General features: G+C 52.8%; 1 protein-coding gene across 1 annotated transcript; it reads right to left on the bottom strand.

The window, feature by feature from the left end:
• Positions 1 to 115: 115 nt before the first annotated feature.
• LOC144717159 (creatine kinase U-type, mitochondrial-like) lies at positions 116 to 19,261 on the bottom strand. The gene is made up of 10 exons (XM_078592488.1): positions 19,103 to 19,261; positions 12,332 to 12,512; positions 10,713 to 10,911; positions 9,823 to 9,918; positions 9,217 to 9,438; positions 7,330 to 7,415; positions 6,305 to 6,428; positions 5,581 to 5,715; positions 3,133 to 3,258; positions 116 to 1,269 (listed from the first exon to the last, which is right to left on the bottom strand). Exons 2-10 carry the CDS (start codon positions 12,490 to 12,492, stop codon positions 1,150 to 1,152), a joined length of 1,269 nt encoding a protein of 422 aa, XP_078448614.1. The 5' UTR covers positions 12,493 to 12,512; positions 19,103 to 19,261; the 3' UTR covers positions 116 to 1,149.
• Between the last annotated feature and the right edge of the window lie 1,116 nt (positions 19,262 to 20,377).

Raw genomic sequence — 20,377 nt, 5'->3', positions numbered from 1 at the left:
TATTTGCTCGAGTAATTGTATAATTGCCTCGGGTGGAGGGTGAAAATGCGTACTTTGTGTAAGGAAGTGTGTCCCCCAAGAAGTGAGACGACGTCACCCAAGCCGATGTCTGGTGTTTGCGTTATGGTTTTTTTTTATTAAGATCACGCTTTACAGTCGTGATAAGTTAATTCGTTTAAAATGTTCACATTTTTTTTCAGGGGGTGTTATAAGTTTTAAACGGATATGCTTGATTGAGTGCAGCAGAGCCCCGTTGTTTACGAACGCCGATACACACCACCGATATAATACAATACTTGTACAATAATGCCATTGAAGGGTTTGGACGTAGCATCCAAGTACACGGGGGGTGGGGGGGTGTGGGCGGGATCGTGAGAGGTATGGACGGTGCAATGCAAATTTGGGCCACTGCACGAATTCACTTCGCCGAGGCCCGACAACAAGGAAGAGACGACGTCGGCTGTGCATCGCGTGTCGAATGTGGAGGAGCACCTGCCCAGCTCCTTAACGAATAACACAACAACACACACGTCCACACCCCCCCCCCCCCCGCCAGCCATGGCTGTACGAATCGATCACCAAGGGAGGTTCACATCTCGGCGGACTTTCTCCGTGAATCCTTTTAATTTTGTGTCCGGTTCGCTCGTAGATTCGCAATTAGGTGGCACGTGACCAGCAGCCACAGTCGTAGCGAGAGGTATCCTGGATGTGGTGTGCATATATTTGTTGGGGGAGGGGGGGGGTCACTGACCCGGTCTGAAATTAAGCCCTGGTTCACGTACTTTCATTTTGTTCGACATCGTTACCAGCGCGGTCCAAAGAAAAGTACCAAAATAAGTCAAAACCAATTCGCCCGTTTAGAACTAAAATGACATTTACTCGTCTGACTATAGGCGACTATGCCGCAGCCAGGCCGCTTCTAAACAACGAGACGTCGCTTCCGCTGTGGAAGCCCTGCTGCAGGAAAGAACGTCGGGACTCTGCTGCTGATGATGGTGGTGAAGATGGTGATGGTGGTGAAGATGGTGATGGTGGTGATGCTGCTCTTTCCCCTGCGTCGACGGAGCTTGGAGGCGGCGGACGTTGTGGGGATCTCGAAGTTGTTCCGTTCCGCTCCCGCGGTGGGGGATTGTGGGGGGGACCCCCCCTCTACTTGGCGGGGCTGCTCAGGAGCGGAGGGGGTACGCGGATGTCCTGGCCCCGCTCCAGCCGCTTCTCGCATTCGATGAGATAGTTGACGCCATCCACCACCATCTGCACGAGCTCCACCTGTGGACGAGAGGGTCGGCGAATGTCAACCGTGACAGGGAATATCGCGTACATATAAAAGTTATTATGTTTTATTTTTTTTTACTTCCCTTCTACGTGACTTTACCGAAAGAACCAAGAAGATGAATCCCTGCAGTCACGAAAGCTTTAAATCGAAACATATAAAAGTTGTGTCGTTAAACCCGCCACCACCCGACACAGCCAAGTCGTGAGGTTCGTCACGTCAACAACACGTACAGCACACCGGTTGTGTTGTGTGTTGGAGAGTAAACCTACTGCAGCATTTACAATCTGAGCACCGTGACGTTTCGCCAATCTGGCTGTCGCCTGATGATGCTAGTTGTGATTACTGGCGGAACGTCGGACTCGAATTGCCAATGTGGGTTTAGTCTCCAACACACCGGTGCCTGCTCTGTGTGTCTGTCGCCTTTGTCTGGCCTGCGTGTTGCTTTGTCTGGTCTGTGCGTCTCCACGGATCTCTTAAAGAAGCTATAACACGAGCAATGCCGGTTAATTAAGGATTGTACCAACGAAAAACATTAACCCCCCCCCCTTTTCAATGGGAGATCACCCCCCCCCCCTCCCCCCCACATGGTAAAGCTGAAGGGCTAAGCCACCCTTCTAAACTCTCATCGCCAAGTCAATAGACGTCAGTACTGTACAACATTCGACACCGGGGGCCGGAGCAGACTAGGGCGGCATCGGCACCACTCGCTCTGCTTCGCGTTTTGTTGAAAGTTTGTTTAACATTGACTGTCGTATCGCCCCCCCCCCCCCCCAGAGTGTTTGCATGACCCCACTTAAAACAGGGTCACGTCGCAGGGCTACGGGGCAGGCCGGCACTGGCTCGTCAATAATGTCACTGTAAATAATTCCAGGGAAAGACTCCAGACCCCCCTTTTTTCAGGTTTATTTTCCAACTCCTTCCTTTGTTTTTAACTTGTGTATTAATTTTGATTTGAAGCTTTCGTGACTGCTGCAAGAATCCATACTCTTTGGTTCTTTCGGTAAAGTCACGTAGGTAGAAAAGTAAAATAAAACAAAAAATAACACATCACGACGTTTCGATCGCAACACAAGTGGGTCGTCCCCAGGCGGAATGACCCCACTTAAAACAAGGTCACGTCCAGCAGTTCCGCTTGTGTTGCGAAGAACCGAAGAGTAACTTGTGTATTGTACGTTGAACTTATTTCGCACCGTACGTAGCCGGCCGCGCTAATCGGAAGTGCGGGGGAAGAACAAACTAAAACACACACAAATCAGTTCTGAAGAATTTGGCTTTCAATCTAGGTGATGATTTAAAAGTGCACAGCTCCAAGTGGCCTCCTAAATATCGGAAGGGGAGACGGTTCCAGACGGCCGCGGAAGCTCACAGGGCTATACCAAACAAATGAAATGAAACTGAAAACTGTCGTGACACCGCGTGGGAGGTGGCGACTCTCGCGTCCACCACTAGAGGGCGTCCACCACTAGAGGGCGACGCGAGTCCATTGTCCAGTAGAGAGGTCGAGGAGGCGCTCACACCGTGGCGCGCCACGAGGTGGCGGTAGAGGGCCGACTCGTGCACGATCTGTACCTGCTGTGTGGGGCTACAGCGGTTGGGTCTTCGTTGCGAGGCCCGCGGCCCACTGACAGTGACAACACCACCGTAGCAGCAGCAGCAGCATCATCATCGTGCTGCTATCAAACCCCCAATGGTAGAGACACGTGTGGCGGCTCTTACACACACTGACGATGTCTAATCGGCGAAAGTGACTCCGCCCCCCCCCTCTGAAAATTAGTGAAGAGTTATAAAAAAGTGGGGGTGGTGGGCGGTTACTTGGGGACATGGAGGTGATGGGCACGGGGGAGGGGGGGGCTTACCTCGGACTTGCCGAGCCGATCGAGGTTGGAGATGTCAAAAGTGTCACCCGTGGCGGCCGTGTCCACCCCGCCCGTGCCGCGCTTCTGCAGGCGCAGATTGAGCAGCACTTGCCCGAAGCGGCGGTCCTGGAGACAGCGGAAGACGTCAGAGGGAGCGCCTTGATCATTATGTTGGGGGGGGGGGAAGTGTTTGTGTCCCGTTCTATGACCACCGATCGTACGAGTGTCTGTCTGTATCGTATCACCAATTTGACACCGCACGGAATGTGCGTGTGTGTACGTTGAATTTCTTTCGCACCGTACGTAGCCAAGCGTACTCATCGGAGGTGCGGGGGAATGACAAGAAACTATGGGTCTATGTGTGAGTTTATGGTACTCTTTGTGAGTCTATAGGTCTATGTGTGAGTCTATGGTACTCTGTGTGAGTCTATGGTACTCTGTGTGAGTCTAAGGGTCTCTGTGTGAGTCTATGGGTTTCTTGTGTGAGTCTATGGGTCTCTGTGCGAGTCTATGGGTCTCAGTGTGAGTCTATGGGTCTATGTGCGAGTCTATGGGCCTATGTGCGAGTCTATGGGTCTATGTGCGAGTCTATGTGTGTACGTATGTTGAACTTCTTTCGCACCGTACGTAGCCAACCGTGCTCATCGGAAAGCGCGGGGGAATGATAACAGCTAAAACACAAAAAGCAGTTCTAAAGAAATCAGTTTTTCAACCTAGATTTAAAATAATGCGCTCGAATTTGCAAGCTCAGCAGTATGTAGTGGCAGTCTTGTTGTTGTTTGTGGAGATATTGCAGCAGTTGATTGCGGCTTGCAGTGATGATGATGATGGTGTAATTATCTGAGCCTGCATCTTGTCCCCGAGTCGATCTCACGTCGTTCTGACTGCCTCTGGTTGCGGTGTGAATCGAGGGCTGGTGACACGAACAGTCGTTGCAGAATGACTCCACGTGATTTACGTTTTTGCTGCCAAAATATTTGAGCAAGAAAATGCCTAGAAATGTAAAGTCTAATTTGCCAGAGTGTCCGGTGTTGTCAATTGAGGTGTGTCAATTGAGGTGTGTCAATTGGTATGTTTCGTTTTCTGTCCTTCCCCGGCACCTCCGATTTGGACGGTTGACTACGTACGGCATGAAAGAAGTTCAACATACATACATACAAACGTGCAATGGCACGCGCGCAAACATGTTGTATCTGTAACTTACACGTCATGATGACTGTGATGATGATGCGTTATAATGGTTTCAGTGTTCTGATGATGATGACGATCTTGATCCAGCGACACGTCTGTGGGCTGCGTTCAGGACTTCTCCATCGGGCGCGTGCATGATTGAGACGATAACTATCAGAGCTACCCTTGGCTTAAATCACATTGGGAGGCTGAAGTCTACCTCCCTGGGGGTTTTTCTTCTTTAACGAAGTCGTTTTTGTCTGAGCCGGGACCAATCATTCTCATTGCATGCGAGAGAGCACCGCCTAAGCAGATGTAACCCCACTTTGGAATATGCGACGCGGAGCCTTGAAGTCGCAACCCTCCGAGTGCAGAGGCGATTATGTTTACACGCTGCATCGAGAGATGGCGACGGCTTGGGAAGGAGGCCTCCTTCATCCAGCAGTGGAGAGATCGCGGCCGGAGAGGAGCTTTAACCCTCACCCTGACACCAAAGCCAAATCCTAGCGCCACCCGTAAACCACAATGAACACACCGATACTTATCCCTAACCCAACCCCATCCCCAACCCCAACCCATCCCTAATCCCCTTGCTACCCCGAGCACCAACCCTCGGTCTTGATACCAACACCTTGCGCCGACCCACACCCTGACCCTGGAGCCCAACCCGAACTTTAACCCCGAGCCCCAACCCTAACCGTAGCACCAACCCCCAGCCTCGGTACTAACACCGAACACCTGACCCTGAAGCAGTGACCGTGGTAGCTACGTTATCATCAGGTCGGCGGGGGGGGGGGGGCGTGCGGCAATCGGTCAGGTGGGGCCCCAACCTTTGATTTTTGTCTCGCACGGTCGCACCTCGGCGATTTTGTTTATCGCGGCTCCTCTTGCCCTCATCACATCGTCATTACGCTCACGGTCTTGGACATTTAACGCTGGAGGGGCGGCACCGTCTTCGCAAAATTCAGCAGCCGCTTAACAGCCCCGGAGTATTTATTTGCAAGATAACGTTGCCGCTCCGATTAAATTAAAATGAAACGTGGAACGTAAATTAAAGCATAAAAAAAAAACGAAAGAATTAAACCGCGTTTTGAACAAGTGCATGTTCTTCTACACTATCGAACACATCTCTCATGGTGGTTATCAATGGGGGGGCCTTCAATTCGCAGCTCTGGCCACCCGGGGGGGGGGGGGGTGGGGCAGGGTGGGGGTCAAGGCACCCCCTGCCTGCCCCCCCCTACGCTCGTTCCGCCGCTGCCCTGAAGTCCAACCCCTAACCTTGGCGAGCAGGGGCAGTCGGACATGGACGCCGGCCCGCAGTCCCGTGCCCAGGTTGGAGGGGCACGTGAGCACGTAGCCCAGGTGCTTGTTCCACATGAACTCCCAGCCACGCTCCTGGATCAGTCGCTCCACCTTCAAACAAAGACAACAACAACAACAAGCCCCCGTGTAGGCTGAGCAGGCTGTGGGTGCAAGTGCCGTTAGCGAGCAGCTCTAGAAGGCCGGTACGGCACACGAGGTAGTGGGTGGCCAACACCACGCCCGGCCGCCTTTGTCTCCCCAGTGGCGATGTTTACACGCCGCACTCAGCCTCAAACGTTTACTCAATTGTTTACTCGTTTGAGGCTGATTCGACCTAGGGGAGCCCCAGCACCGGTTCAGATAATCGTCACTGGTAGTGTTGGTCGTGAGCGGGATTCGAACTCGGGTCGCCGGGTTCGCAGCGCAGCACACTAACCGCTACACTACCGCTCCCCACGCACAAACACACACACGCACACACACGCGTGCGCGCACAGACACACGCACACACACGCGTGCGCGCACAGACACACGCACACACACGCGTGCGCGCACAGACACACGCACACACACGCGTGCACGATCAGACACACAAAGACACACAGGCACACTCACACACACACAAAGACAAACACACGCACACACACACACACGCACAGACACACGCACGTGCACGCACAGGCATGGATGCCCCCCTCACCTCCTTAACCCCACGGCAGAAGCGCTCGAACACTCGTTTCATGTTGCCTCCCTTCTCCATCGAGATGAGTCGCGTGTGGTCCTCCTCGTTGATCCACACGAGGAAGTTCTTCTCGTTGTTGTGCCTGCCACCACATCGTCGTCATCATCATCGTCGTCATCATCGTTGTTAACATCATCGTCGTCATCATCTTCATCATGATCGTCGTCATCATCTTCATCATTATCGTCGTTATCATCGTCATCATCGTCGTCATCATTGTAATCATCATCGTCGTTGTCGTCTTCATTGTCATCATAATCGTCGTCATCATCATTGTCATCGTCGTTGTCATCGTCTTCATTTTCATCGTCATCATCATTGTTCCCATCATCGTCTTCGTCGTCATAACCATCATCGCCGTCATCGCCGTCATCGTCTGAACACCGTAGGGCCACGTGCGCCGGCGTCACGAGCCAACTTTGTCCAAAGTAACAAAATAGAAAGTCACTCCCGAACCACTGAATTTGGGAAAGTCATAAAGCAGCGATCGTCTCCCCGTCCTGCGAGAACCTGAGCAGGACCCTCTTGAAAGTGAGTGTCGGGGACTTGGTGAGGCTTTCCCGGGTGAACTCGCTCAGCGATAACAACGACGACAATCGCCGACGATCGTCAGCGGTGGTGTCAGCCCTGCACCGCCGCGAGCCGCACTCACATCTTGACGACGCGACCTACGGCACTTTGTGTCACTCCACTGCTGGACGAGGGCCACGCCACGCAGGTCGTGGGGGTTGTTAGACCATACTTCACCTTCTAAAAATAAATCTGGCCACGTCTCGCACCCCCTGAAAGGGCATCTCGCACCCCCAGGGGGTGCAGGGTGCACCCCAGGCTAAGAGCCACTGATCTAACCCATCTTCCACTCTCCTCCCCACACCACCAGGACGGCTTCCTCCCCCCTCTTCTCTCCATCCCCTCGCTCGCTCCCTCCCTCCCCTCCCTCCCCTCCATCCCCCCTCCCCTCCCTCCCTCCCTCTCCGGCTCACCAGATGCCGCGGGCGTCCGGCCAGTCTCGGGCCATCCCAGCCGAGGTGAGCAGTGGCGACACGGGTTTGTCGAACAGGAAGTGGTCCTGCGTGTAGGAGGTGAGTGAGTGCCATAGAGGTGAGGGCACAGAGAGGGCGGTGAGGGTGAGCGGTGGGGGGGGGGAGTCAGTGGTGGATTCAGTGGTGCAGCTGTATTCGTGTTTAGTTTGTTGTCCTTCCCAGCGCATCTCCGATTAGAACGGTTGGCTACGTACGGTGCGAAATAAGTTCAACACACATACATATCGAGTGTGTAGGCGGTGCAACTGCATGCGGGTCGACGAGGATCGAAGGGGTCCAGTGGCTGGGTTACGATAAATTTGGATGAGGTTGTGGGGGGGGGGGGGGCAAGAAAGAGGGTGGGGGCGGCGGGGGGGTCCGATCGAGCTACCGGAGACTTTGTCAGGGCGGTCTATGTTCAAGAACGATCCGTGGAAGTTGCTATCACAGAACCGCTTCTGAGATCCCTTCCGTGACGTTTCACCCCACCGCACACACGAGGCGAGGGGAATGTCGCATTGCAGTCGACGACAATTTTTTTCTCTCTTCATTCTCAGAGCTGGAATTTACGCGATTGAAATACAACCTTTGATTTAACAAGATCTGCTTTCTTGCCACATACCAAGCCACGTGTCCATTTATTACCCTCGAAAAATGTCATCTCGCAGGGCTGGTATCTGCCATATGAAACGGCAAAACAAAAACAACCCCAATAAATTGTGATATTGTGTGTGTGTGTGGTGTGTGTGGTGTGTGTGGTGTGTGTGGTGTGTGTGTGGTGTGTGTGTGGTGTGTGTGTGGTGTGTGTGTGGTGTGTGTGTGGTGTGTGTGTGGTGTGTGTGTGTGCGCGCGTGCCTGCGCGTGTGTGTGTGCGCGTGTGCGTGTGTGTGCGTGTGTGTGCGTGTGTGTGTGTGTGCGTGTGTGTGCGTGTGTGTGCGTGTGCGCGCGTGCGCGTGCGCGCGGTCGTTGCACGGTGAACGGGATGAGACCCATCGCCGGCCAGCGGCGACTGAAACCTGAAGTCGAACCCAGATTTTCAACAGTGCCGGCTACAATTGCTCCCGAGACCCCTGACCCACGTGGGCCAAACGGCGTCGCGTCACGGAACGGAAGAATCCATTCATAAATCTCGCAGCGGAGCGGTGCAAGCCCCCCCCCCCCACCTCCACTCCGCCGTGTTAAATAACGGCCCGTGGAAGTAGACATCTCAGCACTGCTTCTGAACTCTCGTGATGTCTCAAGCTAAACAATGTTTTGTTAAATGTATTTTACCTGGTAAGGCCCACTGAGCTATGTAGCTATTTTTTCAGAAGCGACCTTGGCCAAATGTGATAGCTCAACGAAGTGGCTTATCATCATCATGTGGACATTTGTAGCAGCCAAATGCTCGAAACGCGTGATGTTGATTATAAATGTGGAGGGGTAAAAAACGGAGAATCCACAGAAAAATCCACGCGACCGCGGTGAGAGAAACCGAGGGAGAGACACGCAAACTGCAAACATACAGGAGGCGTCAGGGTCGGGATTGAACCCACGACCTCCTGCATACCAGGCGAGGTAGTTAACGTCGTGGCGCCCTTCACTAGTGAGGGATGGAGGGGGGGGGAAGCACTTCCCCATTCAGCTACAGATTAGCTGGGGAGGAGAGGGAGGGGGAGGGGAGGCCCATGCAAATAAAATAAAATATTTTTTTATTTCTAACCAGGTAAGACCCACTCAGCTATACTGCTCTACCTACATCCCCCAATAACGCCGCTCCCCGCCACCTCCCAGCCAATCAGTGAGCGGATGGCTGGGTGGACAGGGGGGTGGGGGCTCTATTGTGACGCGTCTGCCGATGCTCCTTACGGATATGAGCTGCTCCTGCTCGCAGTCCTTCATGCCGCACAGGGGGTAGTAGCGGCCCGCGAGGTCACCCTTGAGGTCTCCCAGGGCCGAGGTGACCACGCGCTCAACCTCGCGCCGCTCGGCGCGCGTGCACGCGGGCGGCAGCGCCAGCCCGCGGATGCTGCGCCCGCTGCGAACGCGCGTGGACAGCACGTAGCGCTCGTCCATCACGCCGTGGGTGAGCTGCCGTGGAGGAGGTGGTGGTGGAGAGGGGGGGGGGGGTGTGGTACGGGGGGAAATGGGGGCACGAGGGGGTGTAATAGGGAGGTGTTGGGAGTGGGTGGTGGTGGGCAAGAGAAGGAGATGAGGAGGAGAGAGGGAGTTGGGGAGGGGGGCGAGTGGGGCAGACGGGGGGGGGGGGGGAGACAGACAAACGGGGAGCAGGGGAGGGAGACAGAGGGACAGGGGGTGGTGGGGAGGAGAGAGAGGGTGAGAGTTGGATGAGTAATTCAACCACATTCAGCAAGTTTTTCTTCTCGCTTCTAAACAAAGTTTACGTCTCCCTCTGCACATCTCGACGTCTCTCTCAGTGCCTCCGCGTCCCTCCGTGCGTCTCGGGCTCCTCACCTTGGAGTGGTCCAGGTCCGTGCTGTGCAGCATCTTCCGCGGGTCGTACCCGTTGTGCCGCTCTTTGATCACGGGGTCGAAAATGTCCGCGAACACCTGCGAGACACAGGACCGGCACGGCGTGGAACCACACGCAGCGTGGCGAGGTGGTGGCGGTGTCGTGGCGGTGTGCCGTGGTGGTGGCGGTGTGGTGGTGGAGTGGTGGCGGTGTAGTGTGGTTACGGCGTGGCGAGGTGGTGGCGGTGTCGTGGCGGTGTGGTCAGACGTGACGCGGTGTGTCACGGGACAAGGTGCGCGGGAGTTAGTGGTGCAGCTTCGAGTGTGCAGTCGGTGCAACTGCACGTGGGCCAACGTGGATCAAAGGCTCCAGTGGCCGAGTTACGATAAATTTGGACGTGGCGGAGGGGGGGGGAAGAGGGTTGGGGTGGGGGTGCAGGGGGGGGGGAGATTTCCGATCGAGCAACCAGCTCTGTGTCCACGTGACAAAGAATCCATTGAGATGGTTGGGGGGTGGGAGGGGTGGGGCTGGGTGGGGAGGGGCTGGTCACCCTGTGGTGCCCTTATAAAACTCAACGTTTAACCTACTCACACCGGTTTGTGCCCGCCCTCACAGTCGGCCATATTTGCGGAATACACCACGCCGCCGTTGACCCTGGCCATTGACCGAGCAACCCAACGTTCCTACCAGCTCCCTCCGCAGCAGGAATGTGTTAATTTGAACCGCGTTTTTAAATAAGTTTACGTTCTTTCACACCGTCGAAAACACATCTCTCATTGTAGCTTTGACCACTGGGGGGGGAGGGGGAGGGGGGATGCAAGGCACCCCCCCTACCCTCCCACTTCTCGTGAAGCTACCGAGTGCGCTACGAGGCACAGCAACAGCGCGGCACCTCGTAGGACTCCTCGTCTCCCGCCACCATGCCCACGGTCTTGATGAAGGGGTGGCCGGCGTTGTCCACGCCGGTCTGGATGCACTGGTCCAGGGTGAAGCCGCCGGGAGTGGCTTTGTCGTAGAGGCGCGCGTACACCGCCGGCGTGAGGCTGCTCGCCATGCAGTTGTTGTGCTTGCGCAGGTCCGGGTACTCGGCACTGTGGACGGCGAACGCCACCGTCAGCCGTCGTCGTCATCACTGTCATCGTCACCGTCACGATCATCGTCACCGTCACGATCATCGTCAACGTCATCATCATCGTCACCATCATCATCATCGTCACCGTCGTCGTCATCACCGTCACGATCATCGTCACCGTCACGATCATCGTCACCGTCACGATCATCGTCACCGTCATCATCATCGTCACCATCATCATCATCGTCACCATCGTCGTCATCACCATCACGATCATCGTCACCGTCACGATCATCGTCACCGTCACGATCATCGTCACCGTCATCATCATCGTCACCGTCATCATCATCGTCACCGTCATAATCATCGTCACCATCATCGTCATTTTCACCGTTATAATCATCGTAATCATTATCACCGTCATAAATAGTCACCGTCGTCATCATCGTCACCGTCATAATCTTCGTCATTTTCATCGTTATCATTATCGTCACCGTCATAATCGTCGTCACCGTCATAATCATCGTCATTTTCACCGTCATAATCATTGTCACCGTCATCATCACCATCATCATCGTCACCGTTATAATCATCGTCATCATCATCACCGTCATAAATCGTCACCGTCGTCATCACCATCAGCATCACCGTCATCAACGTCATAACCGTCATAATCATCGTCGCCATCAGCAGCACTTGAAAAAGCCATCAACACCACCATCATCATCACTCTCATCATCATCATTATCGCCATCTTCATCGCCATCATCACGATCATCATCAGCACTGAGAATAGTGATCAACACAATCATCACTGTTATCATCAGCTGCACCACTGTAAACAGCTATTAACACAATCATCACTGTCCCCATTATCATTATCATCACGATCATCATCATCATCAGGAGCAACACTCCAAACAGCTATCGACACCATCATCACTGTCACCATTATCACCATCATCATCATCACGATCATCATCATCATCACGATCATCATCATCACGATCATCATCATCATCACGATCATCACTATCATCATCATCACTAGCATCATCATCATCACGATCAGCATCATCACTATCATCATCACTATCATCATCACGATCATCATCATCACTATCATCATCACGATCATCATCATCATCATCACCATCACGATCATCATCATCACTATCATCATCACCATCATCACGATCAGCATCATCACTATCATCATCATCATCACGATCATCATCATTATCATCACGATCATCATCACGATCATCATTACGATCATCATCATCATCATCATCACTATCATCATCATCACGATCATCATCACTATCATCATCACAATCAGCATCATCATCACGATCAGCATCATCATCACGATCAGCATCGTCACCCTGGTCACCGCCATCACCACCGATCCCCTCCCACCGCCCCAGTGCTCTCGCCTGGCCGGGTAGAAGCGCCTCCCCGTGTTCATCGCCGCTCCGACCCAGTTCGAGTCCCGGTTGAGCGCCAACCCCGACGCCACGATGCCGGCCCCCGCCGCAGCCCCCAGCATGAGGCCCCCTCGGCCCCCCAACATCGCGCGGATGAAGTTGTTTGCCATAGCCCCGGCTCTACGATTTTCTGGGGGGGGGGGGGGGCAGAAGGGATACCATGCAGGCAGCCACGGTCTCCATCAAATCAGAATATTGATGCACACAGTACACACACACAGTACACACACACAGTACACACACACACGGTACACACACACGGTACACATACAGTACACATACAGTACACACGCACACAGTACACACATCGTACACACGCAGTACACACACACAGTACACGCACACACAGTACACACACAGTACATACACACATAGTACACACACAGTACACACACACAGTACACACACACACGGTACACACACGGTACACACACAGTACACACACAGTACACACACGGCACACACACACAGTACACATGCATTACACACACACGGTACACACACAATGCACACAGTACAGACAGTACAGACACAGTATACACGCAGTACTCGTACACAATACACACACACATACAATACACACACAGTACACACACACACGGTAAACACACAGTACACACACACTGTACACACAATGCATACAGTACACACACAGTGCACACACACGGTAAACACACAGTGCACACACAGTGCACACAGTACAGACAGTACACAAGCAGTACTCGTACACAATACACAAAGTACACACACAATGCATACAGTACACACAGTACACACACAATGCACACAGTACACACAATGCACACAGTACACACACAGTACACACACAATGCACACAGTACACACACAGTACACACACAGTACACACACAATGCACACAGTACACACAATGCACACAGTACACACACAATGCACACAGTACACACACAGTACACACACAATGCACACAGTACACACAGAGGGTTGTCCTATGTTCGACCGCACAGCTGCATCTGAGTGAGTTCAAACTGCACGCGTTCAGGCACGCAAACCGATCAACTGTGTGCCGCCTTGTGTTTATACAGGAGGTCGTGGGTTCGTCTCTCTCTCATCATCATCACGGTGGCTAGGAGATGTTAACTACCTCGCCTGGTATACAGGAGGTCGTGGGTTCAATCCCGACCCTGACGCCTGCTGCTGTATATTTGGAGTTTGCGTCTCTTTCTCTCTCTCTCATCATCACGGTGGCTAGGAGATGTTAACTACCTCGCCTGGTATACAGGAGGTCGTGGGTTCAATCCCGACCCTGACGCCTGCTGCTGTATATTTAGAGTTTGCGTGTCTCCCTCTCTCTCTCCCCGTGGTCGCGTGGATTTTTTTCCGGGGTCCTCCGGTTATTCCCCTCCGCATTTAGAATCAACGCCACGCGTTTGGAGTATTTGACTGCTATAAATGTCAACGTGGTGATACGCCACTTCGTTGAGCTATCGATTTGTGATAGCCCACTTCTGAAAAAGAAAGAGCCATAAGACAGCTCAGTTGGGGCCTTGTAAAAACTATAAATATTTAAAAAACATTATTTAAATTTCGATTTAAAGCTTTCGTGACTGCAGGGATTCATCTTCTTGGTTCTTTCGGTAAAGTCACGTAGAAGGGAGGTAATAAAATAATAAAAATAAAACATAATTATTTTATTATCTTTACCGAAAGAACCAAGAAAACATTATTTAGTTTTAGTCTGTGCACGAATGAAGCCCTTGAGTAGGAACTTCGCAAACGCGACGCACCTTGCGAGCACCTACCTGGCTCTGCACGACGGGAAATAAAAGATAAAAACCAAACTAAAACATAAACTGATTTAATAAATTCGATTGCTAATACGACGGCGGCGGCGGTGTGATGAATAGTACTCTTTGGTGTTTTCGGTAAAGTCACTATCTACATGACTTTACCGAAAAAACCAAAGAGTACGAATCCTTGCGGTCACGAAAGCTTCAAATCTGATGAATAGTACACACACACAGTACACACCCAACTCTTGTCAACCAGTCTACACAACAAATGCTCATTCCTAACAGCGTGCTTCAGCCTCACAATAATAATATCCAGGGCCTACCTTGGCTCCTCCCACCCTCAACCAGTATATATACAAGGACTGTTTTCTTGAAATTTCTCTTACTTGATACAGCAAGCGTGCTGTGACGGTACCACCTGAAGACGGAGGCTTGTGTTGCCTCCGAAACGTCGTGATTTTTATTTTATTTTTTATTTTACTTTTATTAATTTTAATTTAAAATTTTTACCTACGTGACTATACCGAAAAACCTAAGAATATGAATCCTTGCAGTCACGAAAACTTCAAATCTAGAAATGATGAATAGTCGTCGGTTGCGTGCGTTGTGGTGTCGATGCGTCGACGAGGTGTCAGTGCTGTTCTCGAGATGTCACCGGCGGGAGGACGGCGGAGAGAGATGACACGGCCGAGCGAAGTGGATCTTCGATCGACTTCTGTGCCGCCTGTCGAGGGCGCGAGTGCGATTTGAATCGAGCAAAGGTTTAACGATGCTATTATATGTGTGTGCGCGATTGTATTTATTTATAGGTGGACGCGCAGGGCTAGAAATAGACGCGCAGACAGGACGCACGAACGCCCGAGAGGTCGTGAGCGACGGATCTGTAACGCGACACGGGACATGTTAACGCGTCCTTCCAACTCGTGTTTTTTTCCCACGCCACGACGTCTGACCAGTGACCTCCTGTCAGCGGACGAGCCCTACGACACTTCACGTGGCCTCGAAGTGCACCTGGCCTGGCGCAGGCGTCGTGATGACGCCGCCGTCACTTAAGTGGCGAATGCGCGGGGTGTTGGTGTTGGCCAATGCTGTTGGTCGGTGGCTGATTCAACCCGCCTCCTCGTGTCAATCAGTCACACCGCCGAGATGAAAGCCAGAATCACAATGTGTATCTCTACTGGAGGAATCCGATGAGCGATACGGCTCTGCTCCACAGATGTTCCAGTAAAGGGGGGGGGGGAGGCACGTGGTGAGAACCTCGCAACAACAAAAAACGCGACAGGACTGCAGCGTATAGGAGAGATGTAAACACATCGGCTTTAAAAAAAAGACACAAATGAAACTCAACTATTATTCTTTTTGTTGTATTCTCACCAGGCAAAGTCCGCTTGAGCTGAGAGGGTGATGGGAAATGAGTTGGGGGCATCTATAAACGGGTCGCCCTGTATATGGCGATAAACGGGAGCCGTCATCCATGCAGTGTCACTACGGCATTTGCCAAGTGAGACACACGAATGGGGGGGTGGGGTGAATGGATTTAATCCCCATTTATTTGTTGCCCTGCCTGTGGTGGACGTGAATAGGAGGGGGTGGCCGTGAATAGGGTGGAGGGGTGACATGAATCGGGGGCTGGGTAGTGGGTGGGGGCGTCTGCGTTGAGTGTGCGAAAAGCCTCCAATGACCTCACGAATCAAAGAACGTCTCCTTCACACGCACGCCCCCGTCTCTCCCTACGTTGGGAACACAAAAAGGAATCTCTTACACAAAGCATCGGCCGCGCGCCCTTCTCTCGAGCAGTGCACGATTTCAAGCAGTGATTATTCAAGGCGGGCAAACTCTGGTACCGACGTCGTCGGCACGCAGTGTCTCATCAGCAGAGTCAGACTCGCTTGAATCGATGTTGGTGAACTGCCCAGATGTGACGGGCTATGGGGCTCCAAATTCGCTGCGAAATTAAATACGACATACAGTACCTCCAAAAGGAATCTTCGTGGAAACGGCATTCTGGATTATTTTCTGCCGATTAACGGATTGAGAATGACGAAACCGAGAGAATGTAACGGTCGTCGTGATCATCATGCACGCTGGTCTATCTACTGCTGGATGAAGGCCTCTCCCGATCCGTCCCACGATAGCCAAAACCAATTGAAGAAACGACAACAAGCGGCAAATGTGCCCGCCGCTCCCCGCGGATTTAAACACAGAGCCCAAAGGGGGGGGGGGGGGCATTGGTCGAATTGATATGAAGGCGCTCTGCAACAATAGGCGTGGGACATCACTTTGGGGGAATAATTATTTGGAGTGAATGGAGCCCGAGTGGTGGTGCGTGCAAGTGAATGAATGAATGAAGAAAATTTACAACAACTTGGCGTGCCATTAAAAAAAACAAATCAGAATGAAGGTTGAGGATTGAGCGGGGATTCGTAATTGGATGAGACGAGGAAAGCCTTCATCTTGTAAGTGAAGATAATGGGAAAGCCTTCGGTCGGCAGGACTCATTAATACCGCAAGGCTATTTCGGATGCATTTTAAACTGCACGTAGCCGTGTGTGTGTGTGTGCCTAACACGGTGTGTAGCGCCAGTTAGCGCGCTGCCCTGCGATCCCGGCCACCAGAGTTCGATTCTCGCTCACGGTCACCAGCACCAGTGACGATTATTCGAACCGGTCCTGGGTCTCCCCTAGGTCGACTCAGCCTGGTGTGTAAACATCGCCACTGGGGAGACAAAGGCGGCCGGGCCTAGTGTTGGCCACACCGCCCCTCGTGTGCCGTGCCGGCCTTCATAGGTGCTCGCTAACAGCACTGGCACAAACAGTCTGTTCAAGGCTGAGCGGTGGTGCAATGTGCTATGAACCTAGCCACCTGCGTTCGATTCCTGGCTACGGGCTGATATCAGTGGACAAGTAGGCCTCCCTTCACCAAGAAGGACAATTGCCCGAAACGTCGCCTATTATATATATTTTTTAGAACAGCGTTATAGTCGCCTTTGCATTTAACAAGTATTGTGTTGATGCTGCTACTGCAGTGGTGTAAAAGCACAACTAACACGAACAAAATTCGACACTTTCTGCAATGACACCGTGGCCTTAAGAAGTGTATGGATCGTCTTCATAGCACGCGAGGTTGTGTGGGCTTTGCTTGTGCACCACTTTCCAAAGCAGTAATCACGACAAACAAAAACCCAACGTGTTTTTGTTGTTGTTCAACTGTGTCCACAGTGGTGAAGTATGGTCAAACAACGTCCCCGCGATCGACGCAGCAGTGAATTATTTTTTTTAAATCCGAGCAGCCAGCTCGAATTGAGTATCGTGAGTTCCACGGTTGAGTTTCGAGTCCAAGCGAAGGTCGTGCTGTCAGGGTCAAATGAGAAGAACGGAATGAGTGGGGGGGGGGGGAGAGCTGGGGGGCAGGGGGGGCCGTGGTGGTGGGGGGGTGATGTGTGTGCTGTGCGGGAACGGGGGAGTTGGTGGGGGGAGGGAGCCGCAATCGATGGAGATGGCAGACGGCATGGAAATTGCTCCACACGAGCCGACGTCATGATGATCAAAGTCACGATGATCAAAGCCACGATGATCAAAGTCACGGAACTAGATGTCATGATTGTGACTAACATGCAACGACATATAATGATGATTGACATGCAATTAGACATCATGATCGTGTAAATTGATTTTATCATCATCATTCATCCATTCAAATTGACGTAATCATATAAATTGACGTCACTGTGATCAACAAGATTGCATATCTCGTTGATGCAAGTACATATCATCATCAATATATTTAATGATGATTGCCATGCAATTAGACATCATGATCGTGTAAATTGATGTTATCAATCATCATTCATCCATTCAAATTGACGTAATCATATAAATTGACGTCACTGTGATCAACAAGATTGCATATCTGGTTGATGCAAGTACATATCACCATCAGTATATTTTGATATCATCGTGGACATTGGTATCATCATCATCATAGTAATATAAACTAAATGCCATCATGAGGCATATCATCATGTACCTAACCATCAGGATCACCATTTCATCCTTCAAAACAATGACCATCGCGTAACAAAACACCATCATGAGCACCATCATCAGCGATGGTCTACGCACCGCTGGGTGAAGGCCTCCCCCCATGCTGTCTCCAGCCCTCGCAGGCCTGCGATGTCACACTCAAAAATAAAGACAAAGATCCCTCATATAGCCTACACAGGCTGTTGGGGCAAGTGCTGATAGAGAGCGCCTATTTGAGGCTGGAACGGCACAGGAGAGGAGGGGGCGGTGTATGAGCTCGCGGTAACCACACCCGGCCGCCTTTGTCTCCCCAGCAGTGATGTTCACGTAGCTCACCAAGCACTCTTTTAAAGGCTACACTCACAAAGAGACGCACCACACAAATACTGCGTGATCCCTCGCGTCTGAATCGGCAAGTCGCGACTGCACCCTGGATCCATCTCACTCACACGCACGCACGCATCAAGGGTTGTTGTTGTTGGTATTGTTTGTATCGCAAACAACAACGATCATCTCGTGTGCAAGGTGCTCGGCGGATTTTTATTTTTCACATCGCACGGTGGATCATGATGATGGCGGAGGAGGAGGATGAGGATTATCACACACGCAACAAAACAAACAAATACCGCATAATGATACTTTCGTCGTCGCGTTTGAAAGCAAATAAACGGCAGTGATTGATGATTCGGTCGAGAGAGAAAAAAGCCAATGGAGCTGGGAATTCGTTCGGTCGTTCGTGCACGGCGCAGTGGACGTGCATTGCGCACAAATCACTGATGGATGAACGCGCCCGAGCAATAACAAAGAGGGAGGAGGAGGGATGAAGGCTGCGCATACCTCGAGTGGAGGTACGCGTGCATACATGCGTACACACACACACGTACGTGCACACACACACATACGTGCACACACACACGCGCGCGTACCTTGGCTTATGGCGAGGAGTCAAGCTTGTGTCTGGCAAGTGCGGCGGAGAATGCTGCCACGGCTGCTGCTGCTGCTGGTGGTGATGGTCGCGGTGGCGATGGTTGCGGTGGTGGTTGTGGTTGTTGTAGTGGTGGTGGTGGTGCAAATCCCGCTCTCTCCGTCTTCTCTCTCCCGCATCATCTCCGCCAAGCGCAACCCACCCCCCTCCTCTAACCTTCCCCCCTCCTCTTACCCCTCCCCCCTCCTCTTACCCCCCCCCCCTCCTCTTACCCCCCCTCCTCTTACCCCCCCTCCTCTCAGCTCCCCCATCCTCTCATCCCCCCCCTCCTCTCACCCCCCCTCCTCTCACCCCTCCCCCCTCCTCTTACCCCTCCCCCCTCCTTTTACCCCCTCCTCTTACCCCCCCCCTCTTCTTACCCCCCTCCTCTCAGCTCCCCCTCCTCTCACCCCCCCCCTCCTCTCACTCCCCCTCCTCTCACCCCCCCTCCTCTCACCCCCCCCTCCTCTCACCTTCTTCCTCTCAACCCCCTCCTCTCACCCTCCTCCTCTCACCCCCCTCCTCTCACCCCCCCTCCTCACCCCCCCTCCTTTCACCCCCCCCTCCTCTCACCCCCCCCTCCTCACCCCCCCCTGCTTTCACCCCCCCTCCTCTCACCCCCCCACCTCTCACCCCCCTCCTCTCACCCTCCCTCCTCACCCCCCCCCCCACCTTACCCTGCTGCCCCCCACTAGGTGGGCTCATTCCGCCGGCAGAAATAGCAGTGGGGGTGTGTTGGGTGGTGGTGGTGGGGGGTGGTGGTGGGGGGTGGTGGTGGTGGGGGGTAACACAGCAATCGGCTCGGATGGGATTTGCGTCCGAGGGAAGGCGGATGTCCGAGTCGGAGCAGGAGGAGACTGCGGGGTGGAGGGGGCGAGAGATGACCGGGTCGGACACGCACGCGCGCGTTGTCTTCTCGGGCTCTCGCCTGATTACACGGATTACAAAGAGAAAGATCTCCCGCATAGCCTGGCACAGACTGTTGGGGCAAGGGCTGTTAGGGAGCGTCTATGAAGGGCAGCCTCAAATGAGTACCTGGTGAGGTGTATAAACATCGCCACTAGGGAGACAAAGGCGGTCGGGCGTGGTGCTGGCCACCCACCCCCCTCGTGTACCATTCTGGCCTTCATAGGTGCTCGCTAACAGCACTTGCCCCTCCAGTCTGTTCAGGCTATATGGGGGATCTTTGATCATTGATGAAGGGCGGCACGGTGATGTTTGCACATCGCACCAGGTA

This window comes from Lampetra planeri, chromosome 3 (genome assembly GCF_965212315.1).
Source record: "Lampetra planeri chromosome 3, kcLamPlan1.2.h2, whole genome shotgun sequence".
NCBI lineage: Eukaryota > Metazoa > Chordata > Hyperoartia > Petromyzontiformes > Petromyzontidae > Lampetra > Lampetra planeri.
Note: the sequence above shows the minus strand (reverse complement) of the source record. Positions and strands in the feature narration are given on the sequence as shown.